This window comes from Gobio gobio, assembly GCF_949357685.1.
Source record: "Gobio gobio genome assembly, chromosome: 13".
Taxonomy (NCBI): domain Eukaryota; kingdom Metazoa; phylum Chordata; class Actinopteri; order Cypriniformes; family Gobionidae; genus Gobio; species Gobio gobio.
In genome coordinates, this window is record NC_137106.1 from 28,491,741 (window position 1) to 28,504,596 (window position 12,856).

Sequence of the window (12,856 nt, forward strand, 5' to 3'; positions counted from 1 at the left end):
ACCTTGCCTACTTGGGTGTCATTTTGTGCATCATTGGCGACCTAATCTTGTACAAATCTTGTACAGTGTGAAAACCTTGAGATGAATGTTAAATGTTTATAATATGTCTAGTTAGCAGCTAACTAGGTTTTGAGACGCAGCCGTTGCTCGTTTTATCGCACGGAATAGTGACCTTTTAAAAAAAAAATGTTTTTATTTTATTTTATATATAACCTCTTTTGTTGATTTCGACGGTTTCACAAACTGTTGCAATTAATTAATAAACTATACAAACTAGCAATACTAAACTATTTTGCTGGTGTAAGTAGATCGTCAAGCTGTTATGACTATCTGAAAAGTGCCCATACCCACTTAATTCTAGTCAACAGAACAACAAACCATCTTAGCTGGGTTGAAAAGTTTTTTCCATTAGACAACAAAAGCTGATATAGGCATATCATAAATCACATAATCTAAAACTTAATTTATTACATGAATTTGTTCCACATAATTTTTTTTATTGTCATATTTCTACATTTTCTCTGCTGAAAACAATGCCAGTATAGATGATTTGCTGGTCTTTCCTGATTCAGGCTAGTCTCCCAGCTTGACCTGCATGTAGCCTAAGTGCTCCAAACCCCTTCAAAACCAGAAAATAGACCATACTGAGTGTGAGAGACCTACAAAACAGCATAGCCTGCTTTTAGCCATTTTTCATCTGGTTTAAGAAACTCTTGGGGGTTTTATGGAAACGTGCTTTAGGCTATAGCAGGAGACGCAGTGGTGTCCTGATGCAGCAGTAGCCGCTTCCTCGATGTGTTTGTGAAATATTGCCACCTAAGCTTCTGCTATTCACAGTGGGAAAGAAAAAAAACACAGGTTTTATGTGACATAGATTAATAATCTAGAAACTACGAGCTGGATGTTTGCATGACACAAGAAGACTGTGTGGGCTGGAAGGTTCATGCCACGAGATGATCCACAAATTATTACCATTGTCCATTCGAGCAAGACACTTAACCTCAGATTGCTCTAGTGGGACTGTCTCTTGGCAATAATTGTACTGTAAGTCGCTTTGGGTTTTATTTCATTAGAAGAACGAAGGGGAACTGATTGCAGCAGTGCTGCTAGGTCACCTTACCCGTTCACCTTCAAGTGAGCTCACCTTAGGCCTGTCTCATCCCTGCAGGTGAAGATGCGATGACTGGCGAGACTGAGAAGTATCTTCGGCCACAGGACCTGAGGGAGTTGGGGGATGACTCCCTGCCGCAGGAGGGGTACATGGGTTTCAGTATTGGAGCCCGCTCTGCCAGGTAATAACACTTGTATACTTTATTTATATGGATGCTCGCTTTGTTGTGAAGCTGTTTTCTACCTTTGCACTTGTTCTCCATGAGTGGCAAATATATATGGTGTTGCAAGTTGTTATGGCAGATGGAGGTGGAGAGTTCAGCTGGACTTCTCTAAAAGCATTACAGTCTTAAAAGGCATGTAAACAGTGCTAGTAAGCTAAAATACCAAGTCCAAGCTGTGGTTTATTGTTTTAATGATTGGACTTGTGTATTGGCTTTCAGTCTGCATTAATAATAATGCTTCAAGAACAGAAAGATGGTAGGAAGCATCAGGAATGAGGGAAAGCCAAATCTCGGTCATTCATTGTGCATTCAGCTCTGTCAGTCTTCATATCAGGTTGTTTACTGGAAATTAAAAAAACACTGGGATTTTGGTTCTCAGGAAACTCTTCCCACCATTACAAAAATTCAACATGTGCCATTCAAGTTAAAGTGTGCATGACACAAGTGTTTTTAGGTGACACAATACAATTATGAGAAATTGTTATGCAAAAACACCTGTTGTACTTTTAATGCAGACATTAATCTTTACAGTATGAACTATTTTTAAAGAAGTAATATCATGCGGTTTTCCCACTTTAGGCATAATTGTTGCATGTTCTACTGCAGGGCAATTTTTGCAGAATTTTTAATTCGTGTTTGCAAACTGTGATTTTATCAAACTTGAAAACTGAAGAGACAGTAAAGTTCCCCGTTCTTGTAAAAACAGACACATTAGTATTTCACAGTATTTGTGAAAAATATTATTAGATTGATTGGAGATAAACAATGTAAATAGATTTGTAAAGAGAACAATGCAAGTTCTCTTTGTCGCCATCTGTGTTTGAAACCTGCAATTGCAGTTATTTGTGAAATTGTCATCTTTACGTGGGTTGTGCATCAGCGGCTCCTCAGCGCAGATTAATCTAATGTTTTGAGGAATATGTGTGGCTGTCACATTGGTGTGGATACTGTATGTCGGAATTACAGATACTACGTTTTGGAAATATGACTAAAATAATAAGTTTCACTGGAAAATGTCACCTGAACAAGTAACATGCCTGCCAGTTTTGTTCTAACGGACTGAAAAAAAAGTTACAATACTTCTAATGGTGATTAAATCTCTAACTATAACAAAGTTGGCTCATCACATCAAACCGTGCAAATTATTATTATTGTTATTATTCTTTGTTCTCAAATTGTTAATGTTAACAACATCAACATTGCGTGACTACGTGCATTTAGTGTGTATGCATTATCTACCCAATAAACCGTTACAATGTCTTACCTGTCCAGCAGAAAAAAAGCAATCCCTGCATACGTTTTAAACCCTCCATGTAAAGCGCTTTGAGTGCCTAGAAAAGTGCTATATAAATGTAACAAATGAATTAATTATAACCCGTTAAAAACACAGAGTTCACGCCATGAGCAGCGTCCGGGACTCCTCTATGTATACAGACGGGATGTAATTACACAAAGGCAAACTTGTATTTCCCGCGGAAAGCTACTGGTACCACTCAAATTCAAAAAACATTATTATAAGCTTACCGTTGTGAATCAGTTTTGAACACTGGCTTGTTATGTACTTGCTCAATAATTGATTTTGCATAATTTTTAACCAAAAAAAGTTACGGACTACAGTTTTAAACGTGGCCACATTTGGGTATGTGTCCATCAACACTTTAAATTTGAACGTAAAGTTTACGTTATTTATGTGGCCTGAACTACCTAATGCATTGACCTATGTTGTGTTTTTTTGCATCTCTTAAGTTGGTTTGGTGTTTATATGGTCTATTTATGCTTTTTATGTGATTAGCAAAAATACAAGTGGCCAAGTGTGGAAATAACCACATAAAAGATGCTCTGGTGAGTAATTGTAGGCTAAATGCATTGCTATTGATTAATGAAACATGATCAAATGGATCTTGACAGCCTTGAGGACACTTCATAACAAAGTGGATGTCTTTGTAAGCACCAACATCTGATCCGATATTACAAATTTTAGAAAAAAGTAACATGGCGTTGACATGGTACAAATTTTGATTATGTCATTAAATTATGTTTTTCTGACACAGTACTTTATACAGGGCTCTAGACTTACATTTGAAAGCAGTGGCACCAGCACCACTAAGTTCTACAGATGGTGGCGTTGGAGGAAAAATTATCATAAATTTAATTAAATCATAAAATTACTAATGTTTTGCATTTCTTTGTTAATAAGTGCAGTTACTAATAATATTACATGTTTGTTTATTTAAAATTTGACAGTGAAGCACTGAGCTTGAATCGTTATGCAGATAAAATCAACTTTTATTAACAACAGTAATGTGCAAAATAGGGTTGTGCCGTTGTGCATCGTGATGGCTGACTGACATCACGATGGAGCGCCACCATCGTGATGCCACGCCCCCGTTGCGAGTCTGTTGTGAGTGCGACACACACTAATCCTCTTCTATAGTATTAGTTACACTAAAAACTTAGCAGGGATTGCTCTGTAAATTAAATTGAGAATGTAACTAATGCATATATGCTATTTTAAATACTGTAGTCTATGCCAGATATATATATATATAGCCTACATTTTTAAATCATTTGAGGCTGAAACATCCATAAGCATGCATGTTTATTTAAGCACTTCCGTCAGTGAAACAACACACTACAGCCTATAAAACATTTAAAAGATTTTCAGTAAATAATGGTAACCTCAAGAATATAAGAAAATTAAATATTAGCTAGAAAAATATTTGATTCATACTATTTCCCCGCAAAGATGCGTCATATACCGCTCTGCGCTTTGAGAGTAATGTGGGACACAAGCTGGATAGACACCTTTTCGAATATCTTTGTCTTCATGTTTTCTCCTGATGTTGCAAAGCAACAGTTGTTGTAAAAGGTCTGAAGAGTGGATTTTATCTTCCACAGGGTCAAGACATTCAGGCAATGTTTGATTATTCACTGCCAGAGAAAACAAAAATAAAATCACCGGTGTATGTGTGAAATGCGCTATTCAAATAAACCAAACTTGACGTGCCTTACCAAGTTTAATAACAAGAACAAACTGTGTTAAATAAAATTTGAAGTAAAAAGGTATTCGTCCTACAGTGTTTTTTATACTTTACCACAGTAAAGGATGTGAATAGTTATTATAGACTTAATTATAAGCAAACAAAAGGAAGAAACGTTTATAATCCCCTGCGAACATGGGTGCGACTTGAGTGAAGATTTGGGAAAAGAAACGAGATGTCCATGTCCATTGGGATAAAATGGACTAGGCCTATTGTTAAAATTCACGGAAAATCGAGTGACCAGGTCCAGATCGCAAAACAGAATGAAAAAGTGCTATCTGACCATTATTTCCTTTCAAGGCTAAACAAAGCTTTGTGCTTCACTCCTGTGGTAATATTCACGTGAAACAGCATTCACATACAAAACACTGGGTTTGTAAAATAACTAAGTTATTTTTTAAAAAGTAGAAAATAGTATTTATGTAAAGAGATATATTAAAATAAAAAGAGCTCAACTCTTAAGTGGAAGGAACCCATTTTTTCCCCCTCACGTGCAACCTAGCGGATGAGTCATTATTTGGGTTAGTAAAAATAACGAAATGATATGAAAATAGTATTTATGTAAAGAGATACAGTATATTATCTACCTAATTACCCCCCCCCCCCCCCCCCCCACCCCAAATGACGATATCATCGACCATCACAATGTTTTACTGTAAACATCGTCAACTGCCAATTTAGGGGACATCGCCAAACCCTAGTGCAAAAAAAAACAAATTTTTATAGGGAAAATTTTTATATTCTACCCTTATTAAATGTGAAGTTTATAGTTGCAGATGGATGATGAGTAGGTGTAGGTGAGAGAGACACAAGGATGGAAAGGTACCAGTCCTGTCATGCAAGCATTATATGTGGCACAATGGAGCCTAATTTTCTGTTGTTGAACGGGACATTTAGTTCTGATTGGCTGGCTTTTTGTGTGCCAATGGTAATAGCATTCGAGGACAGAATAAATGACTGAAAACAATGACATCATCACCGGGAAGGGAACGCTGAGTGATAAAGCCTAGAAAGTGCGTGACTGTTTGTGTGAACATGTGAAGGTGTGATGCGATGGATACAGACCTTCCGTCTCTTATCACCTTTAGTTATGATGGATTGATTGAATTGATAATTTCAATTTTGTGCTCAGAACTCGTGTAGCTCAGAGGGAAGCATTAGCTCTATGGTTTGCTGTATTTGGATATTGAGACAGGAGGCATTAAATAGTCAAATGTGAGTCAAATTAGCTGTATAGATTATTGCTATGATTACGTAATTTGCAAAATACTATCCCAGCGGCTTAGCCAAGGTAAGACATACGTTTTCATGTTTGAAAATGAGTTTTAATTGCTTTAGAAATGCTTATTGCTATTTGGATTGTTACTAGTTTGATGTTTCTAAATGTCATCAATGATATTCTACTCTACAGAGCTTCACATTTTCTGCCTCTTTTGTTTTTGTTAACATCAGCCTGGCATTGTTTGCTCTTAGATAGGGCTACTAATGTTGCCAAACACGCACCCAGTCCTGTCTAGGAGCACAACACATGCTGTGGCAGAGCCTCAGTGCCATGCTTAACTCTCGCTGCTTCTGCCGCGTCCAGTACATTTTACTCTCTTTTCTCTTTCTTCGCTTCTCTCACTTTCTCTAGCCCCAGGATAAGGTAAGAGTGATGTCTTTCTCTCTGCCTTTCTCTCTCTCTGTGTCTTTTGCCTTCTCTCTCTCCGTAGCTGTCGTTTCTGTCACTGCCCCTTTCCATACATACTACAACTCCCATCATGCCTCGCTCCACCGTGTCATCTGGTGCAGTGCGTTTCTGTGGAGTCTCATCCCTTTCATACACTGAGGCCTGAGCTCCTCGGCCTGATAGAACGAATTCATGTATCTCAACTGGAGTTCGGGTCTCTGAACTCCTCTTGTGTTGACGTTTGATTTGTTCTATCTGGCTCCGAAGCCGAACACACTTCTTATCAATCATACAAAAGCCATCTAACACTTTTGAAGGCTGTTTATAAATGGAGAATATGTGAGGAGTGTTTCAATAAAAGTAAAAGCGGGCAGTAGTTGTGTGTTGTGAAATGTTGTTGTTTTAAATTTTATTGATGTCTGAAATATTAATGATTAGTGTGCTAACTGTTATATTTTGGTTGCTTTATGAGTTTTTGTTCAGTGTGGCATGGACTGTGTTCATATATGTTGTGTTTTGCTGTTGTTTCGGTTGTGATGCTCTATGTAACATCCAGGGACAAAAGCTTCAAGCTGATCAGTCAGCAATTGAAGCCGATCACTCTGTCACATTGCTGACGGCACATTTAATTGGCCATTACTCACAACATTGATCACAGGTCAATTTTATTGCAAAATTAAGAATAGATACGGTGTTCTAAGCATGTTTGGTTATCACTAGTTTGCTTTTGATAGGGAAGCAAAAAGAGAATAGTTAATCCAAGCACACAGAGACATATGATTATAATATAGCTTCGCCTGTTAGGATAGGAGAACAATTATTCCTCTTATTTCATTGTATGCTGTTTCACACAAAGCCATAGTACAGCCTTCTTATAAAATACTGTCTCTGTTCAGAGTGAGATAATTAGAGAGAGAGAAGAAGTGCATTTGTAAAGGAGGAAAATGATGAAGCGTGAAAAGAAAAAGAGATAAGTTAATGCAGAGAAGGGAAACGAGTGTACTGCAGAAAAGGGTGATTCAGCTGCTGTAATGCTACAGAACCATAAAAACAATGCAGAACAGGACGAATGAAACTGACGTGTGAGAGGAAGAGACGGAAAGTAAGTTGTAAACCCATTCATCCAAAGACTAGCACACAAACCAACAGTTTCTTCCGTAAACACACCCTCGTGTACAGTTCTGCTGTGTGCGCTACAGTGCTGTACCTTTAAATCCTGCTGATTGCTGCAGAATTTTCAATCTCTCATACACACACTGTGCAACCAACCCAAGACTGCTGTCCTGCAGAGATCCAGGCATGAGAGCACTGCAGAAGGGTGCACACATACACACGCAGTAGTACATTTGAAATGAGCTCAAATTGTCCGTTTGTTAGTGGTGCTTGCTATAACTGCTCGTAGTGGATTGTTTTTTTTTTTTCAAAGCCTGTCAGGTTAAATTTAAATAGCGCTAGCATACAAAGCGTAAGACCTCTCTTCATTTAAATATACTCCACAGTTCAAAAGTTCATGGTCAGTAAGATTTTTTAAAGCTACACTGTGTGATATTTTCCCCCATCTAGTGGTGAAAATGTATATGACCATCCAGTGAATATTAGTTTCTGTTCCTCTCAATTCCGATTTTGTTTTAACTCCTACGGTGGCCGATTTAGTCCAAGATTAACATGGCTTCCAGTTCGACCTTGTCCACATTCGACACGGTGCCATCGAGTGTTAAAACGCGAAAGGCGAAGCTTGAATTTACGGGTATGTCCCTCTTTGGTTAATGTACTTTCAAGATGGAGGGGCAACATGGCGACCCGGATTTGAACCCCTCACCCGTATGTATTTTCAAAGGCATATTATAAACTGACGAGAATACTTTATTACTTGAAAGGAGTAAATATACATTAATGAGCACATATATTTTTGAAAGAACTAAGTGTTTTAGCTAAGAATAAACTAAAAAAATTGCACAGTGTAGCTTTAAGAAAGAAATTAATCTATAAATCAAAAAATCCCCATTTGTCTACTATTTTAAACTGCATATTAAAATGATTTCTGAAGTAGTAGACACTGGAGTAGTAGATACTATCAGGTTTGGAATACATTGTATTTTAATTTGTAATAATATTTCACAATATTACAGTATTTTTTATCAAACTGGATCAAAACAGGACTACAGCCCTGGGGATCTTAAGAGACTTTCAAAGACATTAATTAGAAAATCCTATTGACCCCAAACCTTTAAAACGGTAGTGTATTTGATTTAAAACATTTGAATATTAAGTAATGTTACCCATAGTTATGTTAATTCCAACCGATGCTCGTTGACTGATCATTAACCTTTAAATCCTCGGAACACAAATTAAGATATTTTTTTAATGAAATCTGAGCAATTTCTGTCCTTCCAATGACAGCTATGCAACTACCACTTTGACGCTTCAAAAAGTTAATAAAGAGATTTAAATTTAGTCCAAGTTCAGATGAAATCAGTATCAACAAAATTAGTTAGATTTCTGTCACTGCTGCAAACTGACAACCACACAGAATATGAAGAATATCAAAAGCTTTGGGAGTCAGCTGTCCACGGCATTACTAAACCTGCCAAGGTATCAACACACTCAGAAAAATATTGTCTAATTATCATTATCGATAAAATCTCTATTGAGATACAATCGTTTTGTCAATATTGCACACCTCTACCTCGAATGCACTCCCTCGAGAGCCGAACGCACTCGTGCAAACGCTAACTACTATCCCTCAGAAGAGAATAAGGGTGCTTAGTTTAGGTATATGTGAACATGACAATCGGGCTCGGATCCAGGTGGTCTCGGCCCGATTGCAAGCAAACTCTGGGACTGTTCACTTGAGGTGTGAATGCAATCTGACCCACCAGACCAACGAACCAAATGGTATTATAATTCATAACGAGAAATGTGCTATATAAAAGGCAGTAGTGTCTGATTCTGTGAGTGAGCACATTAGTTATCACCAAAAAGAGCACCTCTTCATTTCTTCATCGCGTTTGAATTTGCTACTTTATTAATACGAAACAAATGTAGTATATAATATAACAGCGAGAATGACAGCTACATTCGTATAGTGTTTGCATGTGTCTCGACAGTTACAAATAAAGCCACAATAAGCTTGCGGACCAAACTTGTCAATCATCTTGATTGATGACGCAGAGGAAACTCTGACCAATAAGAGGACAGTTGTGTTCGCATGTGACTTGCGTGAACACATTTTGGTACGCTTTGAAAGGTTGCATTGTGAAAGCAAACCAAACCAAGAAGAAAATGCAACATTGTAATAAATTAAGTCCCTGTTTCGGGACAAAACAAACTATCTATAGGTGTGAAAATGCCCTAAAAGAAGCACAAAGCTTCTTACCACCAGTCTCTTTCTGCAGTCTCTCAAATGCATCATATGAGTATATCCAGCTCGAGGAGTCAAACGTGTTTCGGTCTTACACACAAAAGAAATGGCTCCTGATGACTAAGAGGATGGCGTGTTCCTCAGTCGCGCCTTTATTTTTATGGTCGCTCTGGTGACGTCATAGGCTGTCGCCGGCCAATACAGTTGTTGCATTTAGACACTTGCTTCAGACACCAGTCAAGCTGAGGCATTCCTCATAGTGCCTTGTTCAGACGCAGTGCGAGTTTCCATTCGAAAGGGAACAGAATAAAATTAGGGTGAATTCCGGGTGATTGGGACACTTTTTCCAAGTCATCTCAATGGCAAAAAGTGTCACCCTGAATTCCCTATATATTAAAGGAATAAATAGGCCAATAAATTTCATGTCAATTATTAACAGATTATCAAAATGAAAGAAACATGTGCAACAAGTAGTAGGCCTATATGCTGACTTTCAGTTCATTTTTGTGACTCGCTCCACAAACAAGTTCACGGAAAGGAATCCCGAGATGGCAGAAAGCGACATCCAGATTGTTTTCTTTATTTTACAAAAGCACAATGTTTTGTTTTTATTATGTTTGTAAAGTGAGGGTAAACCAGTTAATTATGAGCATCCCTATTTCCCATACAACTTCTCTTCTATATGGTTGCCCATGTCGGTTTTCATTTTACTTCCTCCTCTCTGCCCATCAGACATCCCTTTCTCTCCTCTTCTGTGAAGGGTTTGATTTTGTTCTCCCTGGATGTTGCATGTTGTAAATTCTGTGTTTTTGTTTTGTGTTAATGTTTGTTCATCCCTGTTTGTGTCTTTTGCTTTATGTTTATGTGTATCTGCTTGTGCGTGTGTACATATGTGAACTTCTTACATACTCCAGTCTGCGCTCCTTCAGCTCAGAGAGGTCCAACACTCTGAACAGAAGCTCCTTCGCTCGAGACAGCATGATGATTGAAGAGATGCTGGCGCCTACCAAAGACACGGTAAGAATCCCCACTCTTTTTATATCTGTTGCTTGAGGATTTCACTTTTTGTCTATCATTCAGTACTGTTATACTCTGCGTCATACTTTCAGGTAGCATCATCCTTAAGGCCTGTTCACACTGGGACGATTTTCGCGCGCGTTTATCGCCGATGTTTAACGCCTCGTGACTAAACAAAGAGCGGCAATGTGAGTGTGCACACCGGTGCGCAAAACGCCAGGCGTAAAAGCGTAATTTAAAAAAAAAACGCCTCTGGCCGACCAATGAGATCCGCGCTTTTGTTCATGTGCCTGGAGCTGCTGAAGTGACAGTGAAACACCACTTGGTGGCGCTCAAGCAAAAAAACGGTCTTGCCGAGCAAAAAATTGACACGACGAAGAAGTAGTAAGTAGACAAAGAAGAAGATGAGCTGCTAATGCTGCTTGCCAGTTAGCAAAAAGTGTGTGAATGGTTTTGGCCATAGACACATAATATGTCTATGGTTTTGGCAAGCACGTAAAAACTGTCTCTCCTCTTCTTCTCTGTGACAAGCGAGTGTCAGAAGTGTAAAGTGCCGCAGCACCACCTTTTGTACCGGGAGCGCTATCTACTGAATGTGCACGTTCACTCGGCGCATAGCCAGTGAAAATCGCTTGGGTGTGAACACTCAAGACGTCACGAAAAACGCTGGCGATAAGCGTGCGCGATATTCGTCCCGGTGTGTACAGGCCTTTAGTAGTAAAGGCAATCCTACGATTCTTAGAAAGCTAGAATGTGATGAATACATCAAAGATTAAGTTAAATTATTATTATTGTTTTATATATTTCGATTTCTCTATTTTAAATATTTAAATGTTTTTAAAATATTTAGTAATTGTAGTATTTGTAATTTTAAAAAAAATTCCCAGATTTATTTAAATGAATGAAAATGTCGTTGTGTTTTTTTTTATTTTAAGTTATAACTAATAGGGCTGTCACAATTCCTTAAATGTCCTGTTCTTCGTGATCCCATTTTTCAAACTTTAGTTAGTGTGTAATGTTGCTGTTAGAGCATAAATTATACCTGTAAAATTATAAAGCTCAAAGTTCAATGCCAAGCGAGATATTTTATTTAACAGAAGTTCCCTTTCAAAGCCTACAGCGAACGGCTGGTCTGGACTACATCCTGGTACTTCCTGCTTTAATTACGTCAGTAGAGCAGTTTGTCGACTAACCTCCGCCCACAAGAATACGTGAAAAAGGGGGCGTGGTCTTGTTGCTCCCTCGTGGAGAAGAGGAAGTGTTGCGTTCGGTTCGGTTGCGTTTGTCGCCATGTCGTTCAGACGCTGTTATTTTCATCCCGGAGTCAAATCACCTTTGTTTGGCCTTCAGGGGCTGTAGTTTGAGCGCGTTCATCTCCCCGTTATGGTAAGAGGCGTGACCTTTCCGGGCAACGTGTGCTAAGCTGCTGTCGAATCTCAACACGGGAACCGCTGGCACAATCAGAACTCGTTACGTATTTCTGAAGAAGGGACTTCATAGAACGAGGAAATTCTCAGGCCGTTTTGAGGACAGTGAAAACAGCAGTATAAAGATAAGTAAATTGTGTGAAAAATACTGTGTTTTTTTACACATGAAACATGAACACATGTTATATTGCACACTGTAAACACAATCAAAGCTTCAAAAAAACACGAAAAACGGGACCTTTAATTAAATTTGAGTGCTCAATTAAAAAAAATTCTCGATTGCAATTTACCTCTGTCGAATAACCGGCAAAATACCTGAAGTGACGCATTCCACAGAAGAGAATCCATGAACCGCATTATTACAATACTATAGCATTTTGAATTGAACTATTGTTCGTTGCGATTTCAAAATTCAAAAAGTTTAAACCCTCGCTCGGATTTTGCTTGTTTTAGTGTCCACATATTCTTTTTATAGAAAACGTCAACTGTTCACTGTTCAAGAAAAGTGGGTGTAGCATTTCTATCGTAACGTAGTGGCCAAAAATGAAATACTGTTCAAAAGTTTTTGATTGTACTAAAGCATAAAAATACCATAATATGTTTGCAGATATTTAGGAAACATGCTGAGCTCACATACTCGTTTCTCTGAAAAACAATGCTACAGCCAGTTATTTTACTTTGAAATGTGCGTTCCGTGTTGGAATGTGTCTTTTCTTGTTTTGGTCTGTGCAATACCGCAAGTTGCCAATTTACCCAATAGTATTTCGACACCATAGGTTGCCAGTTGGCGGAAAACACAGCGTATTGCAGCCATGGAAGCCAGCAAACAAACGGAGTCAGAGATTGCAGATTCTACCCAACCTAAAAAGCCCCAGCACCCATCTAAAAATCTCTATGAACCGAAGCACATTAATACGCAATATCAGCTCATCATAAATCAACTCATCAACTTACAGTGTGCAAGTCTGCTCGCATTCCATTGTCAATTGCGCTTGTTTCTGTTGCGT

At 38.3% G+C, this 12,856-nt stretch overlaps 1 protein-coding gene across 1 annotated transcript in view; it reads left to right on the forward strand.

The window, feature by feature from the left end:
• Positions 1–12,856, forward strand: part of ank3a (ankyrin 3a) — a gene marked incomplete at its 5' end in the record, with an annotated part of 112,523 nt that overhangs the window by 51,281 nt on the left and 48,386 nt on the right. The window contains 2 exons of the mRNA XM_079833395.1: positions 1,169–1,292; positions 10,320–10,422. Coding sequence (XP_079689521.1) covers positions 1,169–1,292; positions 10,320–10,422 — 227 coding nt within the window. The remainder of the gene's footprint in view (positions 1–1,168; positions 1,293–10,319; positions 10,423–12,856) is intronic.